This window comes from Primulina huaijiensis, chromosome 3, assembly GCF_012295235.1.
Source record: "Primulina huaijiensis isolate GDHJ02 chromosome 3, ASM1229523v2, whole genome shotgun sequence".
Classification (NCBI taxonomy): domain Eukaryota; kingdom Viridiplantae; phylum Streptophyta; class Magnoliopsida; order Lamiales; family Gesneriaceae; genus Primulina; species Primulina huaijiensis.
The window spans coordinates 3019736-3041708 of record NC_133308.1 but is presented as its reverse complement, the minus strand read 5'-3'; the positions used below and the strand labels follow the sequence as shown (position 1 = coordinate 3041708).

General features: G+C 32.5%; 3 protein-coding genes across 7 annotated transcripts; 1 reads left to right on the top strand and 2 right to left on the bottom strand.

Annotated features, from left to right (window-relative positions):
• The first annotated feature begins 1749 nt into the window (after window positions 1-1749).
• On the top strand, window positions 1750-4582 carry LOC140973086 (probable LRR receptor-like serine/threonine-protein kinase At1g51820). Of its 2 annotated transcripts, none has more exons than XM_073435649.1 (8): window positions 1750-1980; window positions 2061-2583; window positions 2813-3288; window positions 3401-3533; window positions 3615-3683; window positions 3878-3949; window positions 4035-4106; window positions 4335-4582. In XM_073435649.1, the coding sequence occupies exons 1-8, from the start codon at window positions 1878-1880 to the stop codon at window positions 4402-4404; spliced, it is 1518 nt and encodes a 505-aa protein (XP_073291750.1). In that variant the 5' UTR covers window positions 1750-1877; the 3' UTR covers window positions 4405-4582. The 2 variants fall into 2 exon arrangements, with proteins under 2 accessions (XP_073291750.1, XP_073291749.1); XM_073435648.1 differs by having other exon boundaries at window positions 4303-4582.
• A 410-nt stretch (window positions 4583-4992) lies between these two features.
• LOC140973084 (ankyrin repeat-containing protein At5g02620-like) lies at window positions 4993-8152 on the bottom strand. Of its 4 annotated transcripts, none has more exons than XM_073435647.1 (5): window positions 7926-8152; window positions 7792-7848; window positions 7131-7670; window positions 6330-6739; window positions 4993-6245 (listed from the first exon to the last, which is right to left on the bottom strand). In XM_073435647.1, exons 3-5 carry the CDS (start codon window positions 7468-7470, stop codon window positions 5367-5369), a joined length of 1629 nt encoding a protein of 542 aa, XP_073291748.1. In that variant the 5' UTR covers window positions 7471-7670; window positions 7792-7848; window positions 7926-8152; the 3' UTR covers window positions 4993-5366. The 4 variants fall into 4 exon arrangements, with proteins under 4 accessions (XP_073291748.1, XP_073291746.1, XP_073291747.1 ...); XM_073435645.1 differs by having other exon boundaries at window positions 7131-7848; window positions 7926-8001; window positions 8092-8107; XM_073435646.1 differs by lacking the exon at window positions 7792-7848 and having other exon boundaries at window positions 4994-6245; window positions 7926-8001; window positions 8092-8110.
• Window positions 8153-15073: 6921 nt separating this feature from the next.
• On the bottom strand, window positions 15074-16369 carry LOC140974658 (exocyst complex component EXO70H1-like). Its single transcript, XM_073438207.1, has one exon. It carries the CDS (start codon window positions 16211-16213, stop codon window positions 15074-15076), a length of 1140 nt encoding a protein of 379 aa, XP_073294308.1. The 5' UTR covers window positions 16214-16369.
• Between the last annotated feature and the right edge of the window lie 5604 nt (window positions 16370-21973).

The following is a 21973-nucleotide window of genomic DNA, read 5'->3' as shown; positions in this document are numbered from 1 at the left end:
AAAATCATCAAAACCTTATAAAATAAAAATATATACCATAATCAAAACCTTTTTTTTTTATTATTAATTAATGGTGTATTTTTCCTTGCACCTATTAATTACTTGTGCGCTTTTATTAATTAATGGTGTAGCAGCCACTCAAGGGTTATCTGCAAATTGACATTGACACTTGATTAATGTCGTATCATACTAGATTAATTTTATGATAGATACGATGAACCAATCCATTTATGGTATCGAAACTCTTTACATATAGGTTACCATCTAATGTCACGTTCGCGTTTTGGATGTGCAATATAATATATAAAAAATTTTATGTATAATAATTTCAAAATTTAAGATTTTACGAAATGAAATGTATGAATTATACATATGAAGAATAAAAAAAAGTGTCTCTTGTCCTAGTTTAATGGGCTGAATCTGGATCGTATGTTACAATTTTTTAGGTTCACATGACCCATTCCAGGCTTCCTCTTATTTTCTTGGGCTTTGTTTGGATCCCATTAACTCCATTTTTAAAAATATTTCAATTTATTTTAATATGAAAAACTGTAATGTATAGTTTGGTACAATGGATAAGAGAGTGATCGATAAATAATCTTAATAATCCCACGTTTGTTATCGTTTTAGAAAGTCCATGATAATACTATGGGCACGTGATAAATTACAAGGATAAAATATCCCTTTTATCAGATGTGATAATTTTAATTTAATGATAAAAAACCACAAATTACTTAATTGCCCTCAATATATAAAAATCTGAAACTTTATCGTTCTCTCATTTCACCGTCCCATCAAATAAATATTTTTATTTATTTATATATATTATATAATATGATATTTATACAAATGAACTCGAGATAATTATATAAATGATTTTTATAAATCTCAATTAAATTATTAGTATCACTCGATTAACCTTAAAAATTGATAATTGACTTGACTCACAAAATTAATGGCTCAATTATCATATTATATAATATATAAAATCAGGTAAAAATAAATAAATCATGCAAACATTGTCGGCGCATGAACAGATAAGAAATATGAACTCAAGCAACAATTTTGAAATTATAAAATTTATTATGATAATGTTAATTTTGTCATTACAATATAATATATAAATTTAATCACTCTTATTAAAATCATATCAATCATTAAATATAATATCTTACCTCTTATTTATCATTATCTTATTCTTATATTATATATCACATGTTTATCTTATCATGTGTATCAAACTATTCCTGAGTAGTTGCTTTACATTATAGTTTTGGTTGCTTTTTTCAAGAAAAGATCTAACACAAGAACAATATATGATAAGCAAATACGTCAAATTAATAAGTTTTTTTTAAAAAAAAAATCGTTAACCAATACTCTAAAATGATATTATGATTATTATCAAGCGTTGACTGACTTATTTAGCAGGCGGGTCAATAGGCAACTGCTAAATGACGCGGTATTTTTCCAACCACGATCGTCGGGCCCACAAACAAGAAGTTGACTTTGTATCTAAGGTCAACAAACAATTAATTGCATAATTATAATTAATTACATATATCATTAACTAGTTGCACCGCACTATTCATAATTAAAACACGAAATGAGACACAAAACTTTGGTAGTATTTTCTTGATGGTGAGAAAATTTTGAACATGCATAAGTTTTTCAATCGATGTTCACATAAATATTTAGTCCCGATATCGAAACTCTGTGAATATATACATTAGAAAAATAAACTACCAAATAGTTGACCAAAAAACTTTGAACTTTTCTTATTTATTCAACTCCTAAAACTATCAAAATTCTACACATCATGCCCCATTTAATTTCTTTGCATAAATAAATATTAACCCATTCGATATTCGAAAGGATTAATGTTTTATCCAAGATTCAACTTGGGCATGGCCGCAGCTCCTGCCCTCATCTTCGTTCTCATTCTTTCCCTCTGCACATTATTCACGCTCACCATTGCCGACGGTACGTATCATATATCCACCTCAAAATATTTATTAATTTACTAGTCCAATGGACTTGATATGGAAAATCTTGGTTTTCAGTATTCGCAAGCATCGATTGTGGGTCGTCGGTTCCGTACACAGATGAAAACACGATCGTATGGAGTGGAGATGATGACTACATCAAGACCGGCGAGTCCCGCACGGTCCAATCTAACGGCTCGATATCGCATGTGATGAGCACACTTAGGGTCTTCACTGATCGGAAAAAGAATTGTTACAACATCGGAAACATTAGAATTGGGCGTATCCTGGTACGTGCTAGCTTTTATTATGGTAACTACGACGGGAAGTCGTCCGCTCCTTCGTTCGATCTTCAGTTCGATGGGAATCATTGGACTACTGTCAAGACCTCGAGCACGGAATATGTGAGTCATGAAGTGATTTATGGCATGAGGAAGAACATTATTAGCGTATGTGTTGCTCAGACAAACGCTGACGAGTTCCCATTTATATCTGCACTTGAAGTTCGAAGTTTGGACTCTTATATGTATCAGTTTATAAATGACACTTATCCTTTGTTTTTATTGAAAAGGGTTGCTTATGCTGCAAATTCTACGATAAGGTAATGCTTGTTGCAAAGATTTGATTTGGTTGTTTAATACTATATTACTTTAAAGTGTTCTTTTCAGAAATGGTTTTGTACTTGAATATATTGATAAAAATTCATCTTTTTCCATCCAAACTGAAAATAAAAAACAAGAACTAAGATATATATATTCTTGCTCTTGATAAGTTTACTTATGCTGTGACTAATTTACCGCTGATTTCTTGTTCAAAAACTACATATATAGATTCAAGAACGACCGGTACGACAGAATATGGACTCCGGAATCGGGTGGATTTGGAACCACAAAATTATTTGGCAACAGTGTGATCAGCAATCCAGGATGGCTGGATAATCCTCCACCTGTAGTACTCAGGAATGCTGTCGCACCTATTGATCCCAATGCAACCCTTGTATTAGACATGGGATTTCCTCCTGTTGGTTCTTCTGTGTACATAAACTGTTTCTTCTCCGAGGTTACTCAGCTTCAACAAGGCCAGAACCGAACCTTCAGAATCTATATGAACGAGTCCGATCGCTCGGTTCCGATATCTCCCATTTTTGGTAATTTTACGCAGCTTTATGCCAGTAACTACACGATCTCTCCGAATTCTAAGGTTTCTCTGGTGCCTACAAATTACTCGACACTTCCTCCACTCATCAATGCCATGGAAGTGTATCTGATAGGAGAGATGACCACCAGTGGAACCAATGCTGTCGACAGTGAGCAAATTTTTTTTTTTTTTATTATCATTTTACTTTGGAAATTATGCTCCTCTTCAAGTTAATTTTTGAGATTGTGACATTTATTTACTCTTGCTTGTTTCTGATTTAGTGATTGGTTTAACTTCCTTACGAAAGTCGTTCGACATTTTACAAAGCTGGAGTGGCGATCCGTGTCTTCCATCTTCTTATCCTTGGGATTGGGTCAATTGCAGCAGTGGCTCTGTTCCACAAGTGACAGCCCTGTAAGTATATTGTTTTATTTTTCTTGAAAATCCATGCTATCTCAAGTAGTTAATAACTGAAAATCTTAATGACTTGGGCAGGTTTCTTGGTAGCTTTGGTCTCTCAGGGTTGCTTCCTGATTTTAGTTCCATGGACCGTCTTGAAACTATGTGAGCTTTCATCGACATATCTGACATACAAAGTATATACATAGTCATAATTTTGGTAGAGAAACCAATGCCAAATGTGAAAAATGAAACGGCTGATCGATTGCTAAACGTTTATGAACATGCATCATGTTTTTTGAGAATACATATCGTTTCTGCATTCTATGAAATCTTGTAGAAAATTTTCTGGTTTGCAGCGATCTTCAAAACAACAGCTTGATAGGGCCTATTCCCGCTTTTCTTGGAACATTCCCTAACCTCAAAGAATTGTGAGTTACTTGAAAAAAATTAAACATAGGTCCTTATTCGTTCACTCAACATGAAGGAAATAAATTTTTGTTCTTGTATTTTCAGGAATTTAGCAAATAACAAGTTCAACGGATCCATACCACCTTCACTTTCACAGAAAAAGGGTCTAAATTTAGTGTAAGTTTAGTTCTTCAGTTCTGATGACTGTACCTTAGGACGATTTTGATCTTGTTTATATGTCTATCTCACACACATTTTGTGGGATATCAGAGAAAGGCACAAATAACAACCTGCGACTATGACGGTGGTTCTAAGTGTTTAGTGTCATGTTCTATATCATGTTTCATGTTTGATTATTTGCCTAAATTTGCAGAGTGACTGGGAATTCTGGCTTGTGTCAATCAGGCAACGTTTGCCCTTCTTCGGGCTCAAACAGTTGGAGACAGGGATACAACAGTTTACCAATTATTCTTAGCATCGCCATTCTGTCCCTCATCTGCATTATGGATACAAGATTATGTTAGCAATTTTTTAAAATATTACTTGATTTTCCTTTTTATAAACATCATGGATTATACTACATTCTTCATTAATCCTTTTTCCTTCAAAAGGTGAAATTCGATCTCTTTTTCATTATAAACTTTGCAAAAGGTGTATGATATACTTACTGGTACAGAATTCTTTTGTTGCTGAAGTTTTTTGGAGAAGAAATCGTTGTATTATAGGTTGCTTGAAAGGTGAAAAAACAGATTTGAGAATAAGCATAGAAAATGTAATTTGCTCTAGTTTTTTATGTTTGAAGTAAGTTTGTTTTTTTCCCTGAGTCACAAAATGAAGCAAATCTAAAATGCAGCATGGAATCGGTCAAACCTTGTATAAATCGCATTACAATGTTAAATATTTTGATGACTAATATTATTTGAAACTTCGATTTAGATGTATGAGGAGAGGACATGACGCAGAAAACCACATAATTGTGCTGAAGTAAAAAGTTTTTGTGAGAATAACTTAATTTGTAGTACAAGATCTATATTCATAGGCTAAAAATTTGTAAAATAAAGGGTATTATTAAACTTTTAGAATATCTAACTTAAATGTCTTTTTTAATGCTCAATCTCAAGGTTATATTTCTTTATTCTCTGCCATAATAATGACAATTTTTTTGTGGGACGTAGCTTGGTCGGCTTTGCTCAATGTGGCCAACTCAAGGCAATTCTCTGAATTATAAATTACAAGAAAAAATCGTGAGGCTATTGAACATGTAAAATGCATTCGATTTTGGGCCATTTTTTCCAAGATGGATTGGATCCAGGAATTCGAGAGAGATCGAACAACTGAAAACTTCAGTTTTTTTCAGAAAAGTCCAACGTAAATTTTTTAAAAGTTACTTGAGGGGATGATCAGCCCGGCAGGATTCACCTCTGGTTGTTTCATCTTTCAGATTGCGTACATTTTCTTGAAGTCGGCATTCAAAACCTCTGCATCTGATAGCACTGAGACTGACCATGATCTTGATCTACTCGCCAAAGAATTCTTACTGATGTTCCTACTGTTCTTGGACTCGATTCGATGCTTAATCACCCAATAACACATTGTACCAATTGTTGCCGATAATATTGTAGTTCCTATGATTGTCACACAAATCGCGAGCCACATCTCTTGCTTGCCTACCACAACAAAAGCCAGGGCTAAATAGGCCACCGAGACGAGCACACAAGCCAGCCACATCAGCTTGTTTATTATAGCCATCAACTGTTTCTTTGCCTTCCTTTCTATAACAACAACCGAGGTTTGCACCACCACGACTGCCAAGGAAATGAACAACGCTATTGAGTCAAAGACAAAGAATATTAGAAAAGGGATTTTTCGTGCGATTCTTGCTTCGCCCAAAGACATTCCAGGTGGTATATTCTTAGGGTCGTCCACATACTGTCCAGGAACCGTGAAAATAGCTGCAAATGCGACAGTGGCTATTAGAACAGCCACGACTGTCGAGGAATTGATTGCATTGTTGAGTCCCTCGGCATGCATTTTGTTGATACGTTTGGCAATACCTTGGACACGCTCTCTTGTTTGGCGTGTATGTTCTAATTGGTTGTGAACCTCGTGTTTTATGTCACTCACCGTTTGTTTTAGTTCCCGAGCCGGATTGCTTAAATGGGTTTTGATCTCTCTGACACTTGGAACTCCATGTTCTTGCAAAATGGCTGTAATATCAGAATGCGCCATTTTTTCAGCAGTGTCGAAGGCGGTTTCATTAGACCGGTTTACAACTGTTGTATCCAATACATTTTGGGCTAACAGCATCTTTACAATCTGCAAAAACGGACTTCATGTGACTTAAAAGTCCTCTAAGAATCTGAATTCGTCTATGAATTTCAAGAATGCAAATAACTTCACCTGAGACCTGCCTTTTCGGGTTGCAATGTGTAGCGCAGTGTTGCCCTTAGTATCCACCATGTTAATCGTCAAAGGATCCACTCTGATTAATTCTTCAACCACCTCAAGGTTTTGGCCTTTGACAGCCATGTGAAGAGCTGTTTGCCCTTTTTTATCGGTTCTAAACACAATCTGTGGCTCGTTATTCAGAAGGGCTTTCACAACTTTTAAATGTCCATTTCTTGCTGCGGAATGGAGGGCTGTTTTTCCATTACTCTTTGCAATGGTAGCCAGGCTGCTCTCTGCCTCCAAAAGATAGTTCACGACCTCTATATGTCCTTGAGTCGCAGCTGTGTGCAGAGCTGTGGTGTTTGATGCATCTACGGTCATCATAAGCTCTGGATGCGCTTCCATTAGAACCTTCACAACTTCTGCAGAAGAAAAATAAATCTCCTTAAATTCATGGACGGAGTGTAAAGGTGCAAACCGTTTAGCCATTTTGTGGAATCATTAACATCAACATTTTGAGTTGAACTCAAACCAAAATTAGTTTGTTTAATTATTAGCTTGGGAACTGCTTGCAAGCCTCCACATATTTATGATTATTTATAAATATACTTGAACTTAAGCAAGGTCTCAAGATCAAATCATAGCTTGATCTTTATTCCATGGATCAAGTTTAAACATAACTATTCAAGTTCAACTTTGAACCGAGCGCCAACCTCTTTCTGTACTGATTAGCTATAGTTATGCTTTAAAAAACATAACAAAGAATAGTAAAAGAAACAGCCAGGAAAACAGAGTTTGTGTCAAGAAACATACCCAAATCCCCCTGTTTCGACGCAATATGAAGTGCATCAAAACCATTCTTTGCTTTAATCCCAGCAGTCATCAAATCATAATACCTGATCATCTCCCTAACCACCTCGAAATAGCCATATTCCGCAGCTATATATAAAGCCGTTTCCCCAGCCGAATTTTCTTTGGACAACAAGTGTGCCAATTCATCTTCTCCAGAGTCATCGATTATTTCTTGAATGGCAACAATATTCCCTGATCTAGCAGCAGAATGCAACGCCGTGTCGTCTCGTTTTCCCGTCAATTGTTTCACCATTTTCTTACGGGGAGTCGTAGGTGGTTGTGCTGCTAATGATGCCTCCATTTTATAGAGTACTATAGTCTGAGAATTCTCCTCTCACACAAGAAACTGACGCTAATCAAGAACTAAAAGCCTTTTCTTCCTCCCCTCAAACACCCAAATCAACAAATGCATTTTATCTCCTATTTCTTTCATCAACGAAGGGAACTCGAACCAAACGTTGAAAATTATCCATTCTTGTCGATGAATCTCAATTATAGGACCTGCCCAGAACAATAAAATGATTCAATAATCGGTCCAAAACATCACGGTTCTCAAATCAACACGACACATTTTTTTTTTTGATCCCTTGAGATATTCTTAACAAATAATCTCAACAGGAACCATCAAGAACGTGTTCCTTTCCCTTTGCTGCATCCAAATTTCTCTTCAATGCATCAACTACATACCATTTTCTTTTATCAACGGAACACAATTATCGGATGGGAAATAAGTAAAAAAAAAAAAAAAAAACTTACGTTGTCCGCCAAGAAAGAGGAACCTTTTTCTCCTCCCTCTTTCAAAAATCAAAAGTCCTTGTATGTCAATCAAGAGCTGATTATGATCAAGAAAAAAAATACTAATTTTCAGTTGGCATTTCAAAAGAGAGAGGAAAATAGAAATTTAAGCATTTGATTGACATACAGCAGGAAAACAAATAGTAGTGGTTATAAGAATGGAGCCACTAAAGCCACATGGATGCAACAAAACATATTAATGGCTTATTTTTAAGTACAAATATATTCTGAGTCACGTTTGAATTTAGAATCACTAGATTACAAAAAATGAAAAAAATGATATATATATATATATATACTAGAAATAATGCACGTGTTGCACGTAGAAAACATATGTTAAAATAGTTAGAATTTGAAATAAAATTAGTTAACTCAACAAAAGACAATGATAATAGTATTGTAAATTTTGAAAATTCGTGTTAATTAGCATATGTAACTAATTTGGAAAAAAAATATTTTTTAAATTTTAAAAAAATATTTGGACTACTAAAATTTTTGTCATATCTTTTTTATCATATTGTTTTCTTTTGTTATTTGTCATATTCTCTCAATAATGCATATATTTTATTATAATAGTCAATTATTATAATCTTTTTTGTCGATCAATGATATGCAATTTTTTATTTACAATATTGTTTGATTATTATTCTCTTTCATGTAAATTGACAACAATTTCTACTGAATGCTTTTACTTTCTTAGTCACCTTTAATTTATTAAACACTTATATTTGATAACATATAAACTACACATTATTATTAGGGTTAACAAAAAATTTTGGTTAAATCGAGTTAACCGACCGAACCGAGTCAATTCGGAAATTCGGTTCGGTTATTTCAGAAATTCGGTTTTCAAATTAAAAAAAATCGGCTATATCGGTTAATTCGGTTCGGTTACGGTTGTCAAAATTTTGAAATTGGCTAACCGAATTAACCGATATAATAAATACTATTATTTAATAAATTTTTATTATTTATCAATTTTAATATATTTTTTAATTTTTAATTTTAAAATCAGCCTTAATTCTAAAGAAAAATTTGTGATGTATGTGATTTTATGTTTTTATGCATTTGTGTAGATTGTAGTGTTCAAAAAAATTACATATATAATTAAAGTTAAATCACAAATTTTTTTAAAAAACTAATCGGTTAATTCGGTCACCAACCGAATTAACTGATTTTAATTCGGTTCGGTTTTCATCGGTTATGAAAATTCATTCGGTCGGTTCGGTTATTGCTAAATATTTCGGTTTGGTCCGGTTATGACTAATTCTGTTCGATCGGTAACAGAACCGACCGAATGCTCACCCATAATTATTATAACAATCTATCATCACATAAAAAGTACTGATGGATTGATTTAAATAAATATTGATTAAATGTTGTCATCTATTTGCAATTTACAATAATAATATTTTTGACAATAAATCATCTTTTTACTGACTCTTATGACATTTATTTTAATATTTCATATTAACTCATAAGTATAATTAGCACAATCAAATTACTAATGTCATATAGGTATTACCTCCAGAAAAATAATATATTTAATTTTTCTAATTGTTTAAATATCATAACGGGAACATTTGAGTACCCTTATATTGAGAAAAATTCATTGCATTTATAAAGTTTGAACGGTAAATATAACTTTATAGCATACATTTAATTTAGAAACTGAATTCATTGTATGACAAACACTTCTTCCATTTCTATTTTTTTGTGTAACCCAAAAGAATTAATATTTTGCTCTTTTATCTTCTCCAACTCACTGTAAAAAGTTATAAAAAAATATTTATATCAAGAAAAATATTTTTATTTATTGTTTTTCTTGTATATATATTTTGTTATGTGTGAGCATATATTCTATTTCATTCTCTTAATTGTTATATATCTTTACTATATAATTTGTGTACATTGAACATGAATAAGTTCATTTTGTAGTTTTTTAGTACCCGTACTTAGGTTGATATATTAATATTTGATATACATAGATATAAGAATTTTCAAATTCAATTTATTCACAATGATTGTTCATAACAAAAGCCAATTAAAAATAATAAAAATTAAGATTCATAATTATTTTGAATATGATATAAAAATAATACGTGAAAACTTTTTTGATATTTTAGTTGCAAAATACACTGATAAATGCATGTAAGTGCATTATTTAATTGTGGTAATTATAATTTTATTTAAATATCTTATTTCTCACTCAAGAATCAAAATTTGTTTATTTCTTATTTTGATTATCGACAAATCCAATATTTTATTTAAATATTTTTGTTAATAAAATTTACATGAGTTTTATTGTATATTTATCCAATTTGAAAGGGATAAATTATAATTCAATATATAATAATTTTGAAAATTGTAGAATGCTTCTAAATTTAAAAATCGAGTAACATGTAAGGGATCAATTCAAAACCAAAAGTTGATGCAACATGTTTCTTCTAGCTTTACAATCAAATAATATATGATCGAGCGTTTGTCGCTTTTACCAGAAGCTATAACTGATAATAACTATGCAAGTCAAATCTTTAAATCATACAACAGCTCAAGCGCCTACCCATCGTGGACAATTATTGTACCAAACACTCTATCTCTTAATAATTGCACCAATTGCAATCATTGAAAATCAAAATCGCGATCTTGACTCTGATACCAATTGTAGGCTCAAGCGTTTAATGTTTTATCAAAACCTATAGATTATGGTAACAGTGCAAATCAAATATTCTAAATAGTACAACAGCTCAAACACAACATTTCAATTACTCTACCCAACATGATCAATTATTGTACCCGGCAAATAAGTTTATGCAAATAACCTTTTACTATATCATATAAATTTATAAGACATTTGAGTATAATATATACTTGATATTCTACATAAGTAGTAGAGAAAAAAAATCATTTTTCATTTATTTGAAAATTTATATTTTAAAATAAAAGAAAAATTTTAAAAGAAAAATCAGAAATATATATATATATATATTTCATATTCATATTCATCATTAAATTTTAAATAGAGCATATTGACAAAATCCCGAAACCCAAATTGAAAGTTGAATTAATACATTCATATTCATCATTAAATTTTACTATTTAATTTTAATAGATTTAACATGTTTATCCACTAAAAATATTGAAGGAATTGTTTATACAATTTAATAAAAAAGATAAAGTACTTCATTTTCTGATTCCAAATAACGATCACATTATTATTACGTTACAATGATAAATAAATTATTATTTTTAGTTTATCATCATAGTCTTTACCTCAATAAACACAATTTCGAACGTAGGATGTTAAATTTAATATTGACATTAGATAATTATAGTATTAATTCTATTATTCTTTTTTTATTCTTCTCATATTAATACATTACTTTTTCTATCTTCAAATATATTAATCTATTTATTATTGTATACAAAGTATAATAATTATTTGGTTAATTGATCACATTTAAGATTAGATGTTTAGAAAAAATTCTAATATATCTTTAAAGACCAATAGATGATGAAAAATTAAAAAAATATAGAACACTACGGTACGTAAACTTTCGCTTTGTACAGTGACAAAAGATAAGGTGAGACCAAGTGAAATACTTATATATATGAGTCTTATTCAACTTAGCCCATTATAATATTTTTATTAACCGACTTTGTCCTTCGTTTTTACTTCACTAACTTTGCAGTGTGACTCGTTCAAGCATTAACTTTTTATGTTTTTAGTACATAGTGGCCTCCACTCTCTCACCGACTTCAATCTTTAGAAGTCGGTATCAGTAATTTATAGGTAATAGACAATTATTTAATTTTTATTTTCTATCTTTTGATTAATTGTGTAATTTTTTATGTTCTACCTAATTCATTTTTAGAATTTTTATTGAATTTTTATAATCATGATTATAAGTGTTGCACATATACAATATAAAATTAATATATTTTAAAATGTTAATATTGAAGTGTTGAAGAGGACGGGGGGTGATCGCCGGTGCCATCAGTTGCACGGACAATGAGCGGCTCCTGGCAGGCTTCTAGGTGGAGGGAACATGAATGAACCGATCCCACACGGGAATGAGAGGGATTCCGAGACTGTTCAATGTAATGGACTGTACAGTTGAAGAGGGTTTAAAAGATTTGATTTGTACTACTCATATCACGAAGTTGCATCTTCTTTTCGGTAGCTCATCACATAAGAACTCCAAAGTTAAGCGTGCTTGACTTGGGGCAATTTTGGGATGGGTGACCTCCTGGAAAGTTTCCTAGGGTGCGTGTGAGTGAGGACATAAGCACGCTGGAAAGACTCGTCTTGGTACAGTGAGGACATTCGTCGAATCTGGGGCGTTACAGTTGGTATCAGAGCCTACCTCTCTTAGTACGGTGTGGTTCGGGGACGAACCAAGCGGAAGCTGGTGGGCATGTGAGGCCCGGGGCCGAAGAGGGCGGGGGGTGATCGCCGGTGCCATCAGTTGCACGGACAATGAGCGGCTCCTGGCAGGCTTCTAGGTGGAGGGAACATGAATGAACCGATCCCACACGGGAATGAGAGGGATTCCGAGACTGTTCAATGTAATGGACTGTACAGTTGAAGAGGGCTTAAAAGATTTGATTTGTACTACTCATATCACGAAGGTGCATCTTCTTTTCGGTAGCTCATCACATAAGAACTCCAAAGTTAAGCGTGCTTGACTTGGGGCAATTTTGGGATGGGTGACCTCCTGGGAAGTTTCCCAGGGTGCGTGTGAGTGAGGACATAAGCACGCTGGAAAGACTCGTCTTGGTACAGTGAGGACAGTCGTCGAATCTGGGGCGTTACAGTTGGTATCAGAGCCGACCTCTCTTAGTACGGTGTGGTTCGGGGACGAACCAAGCGGAAGCTGGTGGGCATGTGAGGCCCGGGGCCGAAGAGGGCGGGGGGTGATCGCCGGTGCCATCAGTTGCACGGACAATGAGCGGCTCCTGGCAGGCTTCTAGGTGGAGGGAACATGAATGAACCGATCCCACACGGGAATGAGAGGGATTCCGAGACTGTTCAATGTAATGGACTGTACAGTTGAAGAGGGCTTAAAAGATTTGATTTGTACTACTCATATCACGAAGGTGTATCTTCTTTTCGGTAGCTCATCACATAAGAACTCCAAAGTTAAGCGTGCTTGACTTGGGGCAATTTTGGGATGGGTGACCTCCTGAGAAGTTTCCCAGGGTGCGTGTGAGTGAGGACATAAGCACGCTGGAAAGACTCGTCTTGGTACAGTGAGGACAGTCGTCGAATCTGGGCTAACATAAGAACTTTTAGAAAAACAATATACATTATAATTCAGATTTAAAGATTAATATACAAATAAAAAATTGCGATGAATATCTTATAAAATAAATGGTGTTAGCCCAAAAAGATTAAATATGATTATTGTAAATGAATTTTTCTTAATTAATTAGAAAATTTTCAGCAAATACGCTGAATTAATTAGAATATTTTTAATATAGTATGTCGATAAATGTTTTTCCATATGAGTTAATGATTGACTCCTTATGAACATTTAAAAAAAATGTGTCTTTAGTTATAGTAACGTTGTCTTATAATTTAAAATATTAAATGAAACAAATTATCAAGATAAAAACTAATTAGGAAATTCAAGAATATGTGATTACTTAATTATTTTAACTGAAACGCTATTCAGTTTGCTGATTTAATATATATTAAATCCACAATCACTGAGTTTGACAAGAATTCTTGTAGAATAAAATACAATTATAATAAATTACTTGATTGTATATGTAATAAAATTTTGTATATTTCATATATGTTTGATTTATTTCATTTATAAGGTTGAAATTTTATATATTATGATATAAGAGTTGTTATACATCTTAACATCGATAAATTCACTAAAAATTTATATATTAATTTTCGCTACCATATAATTCTTGTTTCGCCCCAGACTTTTGTGTATTCGTTTGTTTGAATTTATTATTCCTCATTTTACCAAGACCCATAATATGTCAAACATGAAAGTGAATATTAATTTAAAGAGATGATAATATTTATATATTGTAATAAACATATTTATCTCTCACAATACTGATAAAACTAACTTAAAAATAATATGTTGACGAACATATTGTCAGGAATCCAAAAATACAACTCAAATGTCAACTTTGACACTCAATTTTGAGTGACTGTCAAAATGTCTCAAAAACCCACAACTTTTGGACAAGATAGTAACATCACCAATTTGAAATCAAACTGATATTTTTCATTTTATATCAAGAATTCATGATTGAAAATTGATAATATTATATATATAGATATTTAATATAAACTCGTGCGAGCTCATTTAGGCTCACCTTTAAATGAGTCGACAAAATTTCAATCCAACTCACTTAAACTGTTTGGCGGTGTAGGCCAAACCGACAGACCACATAAATTCTAGCAAACTGTCATATGAGGACATGAAAAAAAATTAATAAGATAGCAAAAAAAATTCACAATTCGATAATGAGTTATTTCTAAACTTNATAATATAATAGATATATATATAATTCTTTATCTTTTTCTATTATGATTTGACGGTTCGTAATACGATTAAGAGTAGGTCTCTTGTGAGACATTCTCACTAATCTAGTAATCTTTATCTGTGAGACGGGTCAACCCTATCGATATTCACAATAAAAAGTAATATTTTTAGCATAAAAAATAATACTTTTTCATAGATGACTCAAATAAGAAATCCGTCTCACAAAATACGACCCATGAAAATGTCTAACACAAGTTTTTGACAAAGATTAAAGATGACTTTTTAAATTATTGTTTGTCAGTGTATTGAGAAGCATATTACTAAAAAGTTTCAGTATAGATTTATTTACAAATGATTTTCGTGATATACAAGAGACATTCTAAATTTTAATAGATTCAAGAATTAATGATTTTAAAATCTTTGATGATAGATATCGATTTATTATAAGATCCAAATATAATACATTTAAACTTTATTATAATAAATTTTTTCTCTTTCCCACGTTCACTCTTATTCTTGATATATCATTGTTTTCACTTCGAATGATTTGCATGCTCCCTTGTTGATGATTGATAAAAAAAAATAGACAAAAATTTATGTGATTAGTATTTTCAGAGACGAATCTCCAGACGCTGATGTTGACGAGTCCTTTTGAATCGCCGCCTCGAATTGGTACAACATAATTCTCACAGCTTCGCCGAGTTTTACCTGGGCGGATACCGCCTGATACCGTACCGGGGAAAGAGAGCCGTAGGAGAAAATCGATTCGGTCTCCGGCCATAGCTTGGAGACAGCCTCGTAAAGATCCAGAGCTCGGAATATTTTCTCCGGTGACAGGTTTTTCTTGCTTTTCACGACAAATTCAGGAAAATTAAATAAATTTACAGCTGCATCTTTAGAGATCTCGGTGAAGCACGACTCCCCGATACTTTCGGAGGAGGAGAAAACGTAATCACTGAGGATTCTTTCGCCATGAAACAACGTCTTTACGGCGACATTAACTACGTACAGCCAGTTCTTGATCTTCGGCTCAAGTATATCCCATTCCATTTTCTGAATCTGAGAAGCGTTCAGATTTTCAACTCCTAAATAGTACAGAGTCTCATCAATGATCGATTTTCTGATAATTTTGTATATTCGGACGCATTCTTTTCCATAACCAGAACCAATCATTGTATCCGCAATGTTCTTCAAGTCCGCCAAAGCAACCTCCGAATCTGAGATGAAATTCCCAGGAACTCTATCATCTTCGGTAAATCCCGAAGTGCTGGAGCTGGTCGGAGGTGAAACCCACGGGGACGACCTACCCGGAATAGGTTCCTTATACAGAACTTTCCTATTTGCTGACAGAATCGTATAAAATTCCTTCTCCAATCTTTTTGCGGCGGTCAGCATTAATCTTTGAGCTCTAATGAGTATCTCAGAGGTTGAACTCTGCTTCACATAATAATGCATCGCATCTTGCAAACTGCTCACAGCTTCAAGAAACATCTCCGCATCTTTCCTGTCGTCCCCCACAAACAGTGATGAGAAAGAATTGTGATCATCGCATAAATCCAAGTTCAATTTCTTGATAATGGCTTCGGCATTATCTATGTCCTCCTCCATCAGCGTTTCTGAGAAGCTTTGGCGGCTGCGAGGCGGCATGGCAGAAGGGGAGACGTCGGTATGTTGATGGGAAGACTGTAATGATGAAGGCCTAGATGATACAGGACTCTTCATTCTCACTAGCATAAAGTGATTTCAGGAAGTGGAATTGTAGCGAAGACGAATATGGTTTGGAATGTGAGTAGATGATATATTCTATAATAAATAAACAATAAATGAGTTTGACCAAGTCAAGAGAAAATGTTGAATTTGAATAGTAATAATCGCATTTTTGAGGTTAATAGTTGGTGTGCGTGGATAACAATGTATGTCATACATAACAAATCCAAAAGGCCTGTATTAGTTTAAAGTGGTAAGTAAACCCTTCAACTAAATTGAAGGCCTTTTAGTCCAAAAGGCCTGTATTAGTTTGATATGATTGGAGATATTTTTGTGCCTATTGATCATGAATCTTACTCACTTGCAAATATCTGTGATCCACCTGAGAAAAATATACCACAAAATGTTTATATTTTTAGTGAAAATGAACCAGAGATTAGTGATTCTTCTGACAAAACTTACAATGGTTCAGGTTCCGATGTAACTAGTGAAGTTTCGAGGGATGTTGAAGGGAGCAGTAGTGACGAGGATATACTTTCTGAAAGGACTATGTCTAGGGGAGATGCGCTGAGAAAATTTAAGAAAATTAATAATGATAAAGGTACTAGTAGGACAGGGGATAAGATAAAGACAGATGAACCTGATTTGGGGGCTGATTGGTTTAGTGGGGAGGATGAAGATTTGATAAGCGTGGAAGAATCAGACGAAGATGCTCCTAGACATCCTTTTTATAAGGAGGGGGAAGGACATGAAATCCTTTAAGATTCAAGCTCCATTGCTAGGGCTGATGGTGGTAGGAGCAGTCGTTGAGATGCTAGTGCTGATTGTAGAGAAATTTGACATTTTTGGAAGTATTAGACCGACCATTGTTATGTAATGGAACTATGAATAATGTTATTTTGGAGGATGTAATATACAACAAATGTCAAATGTTGTTATTTCACATATGTTTTAAAAAATCGACGGTTCTTGTGCCTTTTTTATTTGTTGTTTTTTTTTTTTATTGAAATTTGTAATTATAATTGAAAAGAAATTACGATTAACCATATGTTTGTTTATAATTTTATTACATAATTCTTCGGCATCTTCTTGAAGACTCATTGATTGAGTTGGTAGTTTAAAATCCTTTGTTAAAATCACGATAAACAAGAAATCAACAAATATTTTATTGTTGAGTAGGTCTTTTGTGATACGGTCTTACTAATTTTTATTTGTGAGGCGGGTCAACCCTACCGATATTCACAATAAAAAATAATATTTTTAGCATAAAAAATAATATTTTTCATGGATAACCCAAATAAGATATCTGTCTCATAAAATACGACACGTGAGACCGTTTCACAGAAGTTTTTGTCATGATTGATAAAAAAAATATTTTTTATTATTGGGAATTTCCGTCCATTTATTAGAGGAAAAGAGCTGAAAAGAAAACCACATATATGCATATAAAATTCAAGACATAGGAGAGTACATATGTAGCTGTTCGCATTTTTTTAGGCTTTGCTTTCCAATACTGGACATCTGTTCATGTTACTATTATATGGTTCGTTTAATGTTCAATTTTAGATTCAAAATTTAAAGTAAATTTTGATTCATATGTTCAATTTAGTTATCGACAAAATTAATTCGAGATTGATTGTTGTTCAAATTGTCGGTGTTATTTAAATTCCTCGTTCTAAATTTTCAATAGTAGAAATGAAAAGTTTAATAACAAATATTAATAGGTTAATAAATCATTCATTTTTTATATAAAAAAAATCAAACATATTTCACCCTTATATTATAGAAATTAAAACACATTTGTTTCATTTTACAGGGTTCTGTGCCTGATTTTTACATATTTCTTTATTCTGTTTCTAAATAGATTTCACTAGAAGATTTAATTATGACAAACCTACAAAACTCACTTCAACTCGATTAAACAAACCATCGGTTGAAACTCCTAACAACTACACAACTGTAATTATAATAGAATGTCTTTTACCTTTTTCTATGATGTAATGACACTGATTATTAGCAGTGTGAAATACAATATTTTTTATTATCATAAATATTAGTTTATATGATTATTTTTATATAATCGATTTTAAAATTCATTTAAATAAAAATGGTCCAATTTTGTTTTTACCTGACCCTTCGTATTCTAAGACAGACATGCCGTTAGGGATGTAAACGATCCAAACCAAACCAAACAGTATCAGGCTTGAGCTTGGTTTGTTTAAGACTGTTTGAGGCTCGAGCTCGATTCGAGCTTATATTATCAGGCTCAAACTCGGTTTGTATTGAAATTACTGAGCTCGAGAAAAGCTCGAGTTCGGCTCGTTAAAAGCTCGTTTAGCATGTTAATCAAGCCAAGCTCGAGCTTGATTCATTAATAGCTTGTTTAGCATGTTTAACAAGCCTGGCTTGAGCTCGTCTTGTTTTCGAGCTCGATAAGCATAGAATTGAGCTCGAGTTTGAGTTTGAATCGAGCTTGTTAAAAATTAAATATATCTATAAACTAATATTAAATCATACATAAAAATGTAAATTCATTCATAAATAACCAAAACGACACAAATAAGAGTTAAAAAAAATATAAATCAGTATATTATTGAACATTCCAAAATCATATATCTAGAATATTCATTATATACTGATATCACCAAAATCATTTAGAATATTCATTAAATATAGTAGATCGAAGACATCATATCATTATGAAATGAATTTGACATAATTAACTTAAATTATTGATTAATGTCAAATGACATATCAATTTAGCATGTAAAATTTTTAATTAACCTTCACAAATTAATAGTAAAGTTACTCAACTTGTATATGACTTGGTTATGTAAATTTTTAGGGAAAAAGAATAAGTTGTTGTGTTTCTATTAATTTATTTTATTTATTGTATTTTAAAGAACATTTTAGTATAATGATATGCAAATAAGATTAAAAATGTAATTGTGACTAAATGGTGTGAATTCATCATTTTTTCAAATATGTTTTATATTCAATCCCTTCCATTAACATTATTATCAATATTTTTATTTGTCAACTCAACAAATGAGCCAAGCTCAAGCTTACGAGCCACCTAAACGAGCCGAGCTCGAGCTCGCGAGCCTATTATCGAACATGTTTGCAAGCTCACGAGCCGAATATCTTTAGGCTTGAGCTTGGTTTGATTATATTTTCTAACTCAAAATCGAGCTTGTGTTTGGTTTGATATGGTTAACAAACAAACTCAAACGAGCTTTTTATCGAGTCGAGCTTCGAATAGCTCGCGAACGGTTTGGTTCATTTACATCCCTACAGGCCGTGTCCCACTGCTTTAAACGTGTGATTATTTTTTTTTATAAGTAAAATAAACAATCAGAATAAGCCCACACGACCATAAAATCCTATAAAATAAAACATTGTTTAAACGCCACAGCCTACCACAATTCATTTAGTCTAATTTATATTTATGAAAATAAATTTAAAATTTCATTTTATTGTTGAAATCAATATTTTTTTCTTATAAGTTTTTCCTCCCACATATGACATATCGAATAACAAAATTATACGTTAAATGATATTTTGATTATGACAAAAACTTGTGTGAGACGGTCTCACGGATCGTATTTTGTGAGACTGATCTCTTATTTGGATCATCCATGAAAAATATTATTTTTTTATGTTAAGAGTATTATCTTATTTGGTCATCCATGAAAAAAAATTATTTTTTATGCTAAGAATATTATTTTTTATTGTTAATATCAGTAGGGTTGACCCGTCTCACAGATAAAAATTCGTGAAACCGTATCACAAAAGATCTATTCTTTAATTATTAAATACCATTTAATTACTTTTTCTACATAAAAAAAAAGTCAAATTGTGTCCTAAAGTGGCACATTAGTCTTGTGGATATGTAGACAATAATTATCTTTACTTCATCTCCTTCCACTACATCCCCAAAAATATTGGGTCCCCATTGTAATTAATTAACTACCCCTTGGAATTAATGACCACAATTATTGATGTTGGCATTTTTTTTTAATAAACACCGGCGGAAGCAGGGATTAAGAGAACCCCTATCAGTATATAAACAACAAAAAGCAATATAAATAAAACTTATTAGGAGGTTGATTAGGTTAAGACCTCCACATAAAATGCTGCACAATCATAATATCATAACAGAATAATAACATACTAAAACAGGGCAATCCGGAATACAGCAGAACAGAAAAGCAAAGGACAGCGGCCGTCCCGAAATACATCAAAACAAAATAAGACAAAAGGGTGAGCAAGGAGAGCTCTGCAGTGAACGTCTACTATCTAACGCCAAAAACGGCGGGAAAAACAAATATCGACCGAGCTCACACTCTCGAAACCCAACGCAAATGATGGCAATGAAGTAGGAACAGGAGGATCAGCCATAGAATCCCGAACAACAAGAGCAAGCTCAACCATCGGAGCCGGAACAATCACAGGTGTAGGAACAGCTGCAACAGAAGTAGACACCACATCAACCATAGCCGTGGACTGAGACGAGAGAACCGGAGTCAAAACTACAGGAGACGAACAACCTGCCGCAACATTTTGCACCGCCGCGAGCTTACCAAAAAGAGTCGATCTTATACTTTTGGATACGGGGTTTCACAACACCCGAAAACTCACAGTACCTGAATCAGTGAGAAAATCCGACAGTATCTTATAATAATTCTTAAAAGAGGTTCCTTTCGGCTGCTAAATCAATTCTTGCGGGCTCTGCCCTAATTGATGTGTGTGTGTCTATATATATATATAGACACATATATATTAAGCAATGATACGCCAATAATTAATAATATGATATGATAAAGCAAACACGAAGTTCGAAAATTTTAACATAATTTTTATGTTGATAGTGGCTGTAATCATATATCATGTAAAGCCAGGGGGACAAAAGGCAGATTCACGACTTGTTTTCCTCTTTAATATTAAAGATCATTTTTAGCGAAATATTTATATATATATAAAGAAAATGAATTGTATAATTTTATATTAAAATATTATTTGAAGTTAAAGATAAGATAATAATGTAGACATAAATAATATATTATATTAAGAAAATAAATAAAAAGTGAAATTAATATAGTGTTTGGTTTTATTGATATTAATTAAATTTGAGATAAGATGATAAATTATCATTTTGTCATTTAATAAGTAATAAAACATCAATAATATTATTTATTAAAAATAATTTTGTAATTTAAATTCAATGATTTGATTGATATAAAATAAATAATATGAACAAATAAATATAAAATTGAATAAAATAAATTATCAATAAATTAATAAATAATTTGATCAAAACAGTGTCTTTGAATTTAGTGTAGTCAAATTTATCGATTACCAACTTAGACATCATTATATGTTTTTACGACAATTTTGTACCTAAAATATCCAACCAACCATAAAAAAAGGAAATAACTTAATACGATCACCCAATAATATAATTTAGTAATGTATATGGTAAAATTTATTTAAATTTTGGTTAATAAAACTCATGATTTAATAATATTAAAATAAAAAGTGAGTCTCCGACTAACTTTAAGATAGAGAATCGGCTCCTTTTAAAGATCCATCTCCAATACCCCTTGAATGTCCTCCAAATTGGCAAAAAAATCTCTGTAGAAATAGAAATGAAATCGCTACACATTTTCTGCGCCTCTCCAGCTTCCACAGCCATATGTTCAAACACAGACTCGAGAGCAATCCACCCTCAAGATTTGCGAAGAAAAGATCACCAACTCAATCAATTCAATAACTCAGACAAGCCTC

Excerpts from the sequence above, each read along its gene's own strand:
- LOC140973086 (XM_073435648.1), top strand. The coding sequence starts at position 1,878 with ATGTTTTATCCAAGATTCAACTTGGGCATGGCCGCAGCTCCTGCCCTC. Across the intron at positions 1,981-2,060 it reads CACGCTCACCATTGCCGACG|TATTCGCAAGCATCGATTGT; the intron begins GTACGTATCATA and ends CTTGGTTTTCAG. Across the intron at positions 2,584-2,812 it reads GCTGCAAATTCTACGATAAG|ATTCAAGAACGACCGGTACG; the intron begins GTAATGCTTGTT and ends CTACATATATAG.
- LOC140973084 (XM_073435647.1), bottom strand. The coding sequence starts at position 7,470 with ATGGAGGCATCATTAGCAGCACAACCACCTACGACTCCCCGTAAGAAA. Across the intron at positions 6,740-7,130 it reads GTCGAAACAGGGGGATTTGG|AAGTTGTGAAGGTTCTAATG; the intron begins GTATGTTTCTTG and ends TTTCTTCTGCAG. Across the intron at positions 6,246-6,329 it reads CCCGAAAAGGCAGGTCTCAG|ATTGTAAAGATGCTGTTAGC; the intron begins GTGAAGTTATTT and ends CCGTTTTTGCAG.
- LOC140974658 (XM_073438207.1), bottom strand. The coding sequence starts at position 16,213 with ATGCTAGTGAGAATGAAGAGTCCTGTATCATCTAGGCCTTCATCATTA.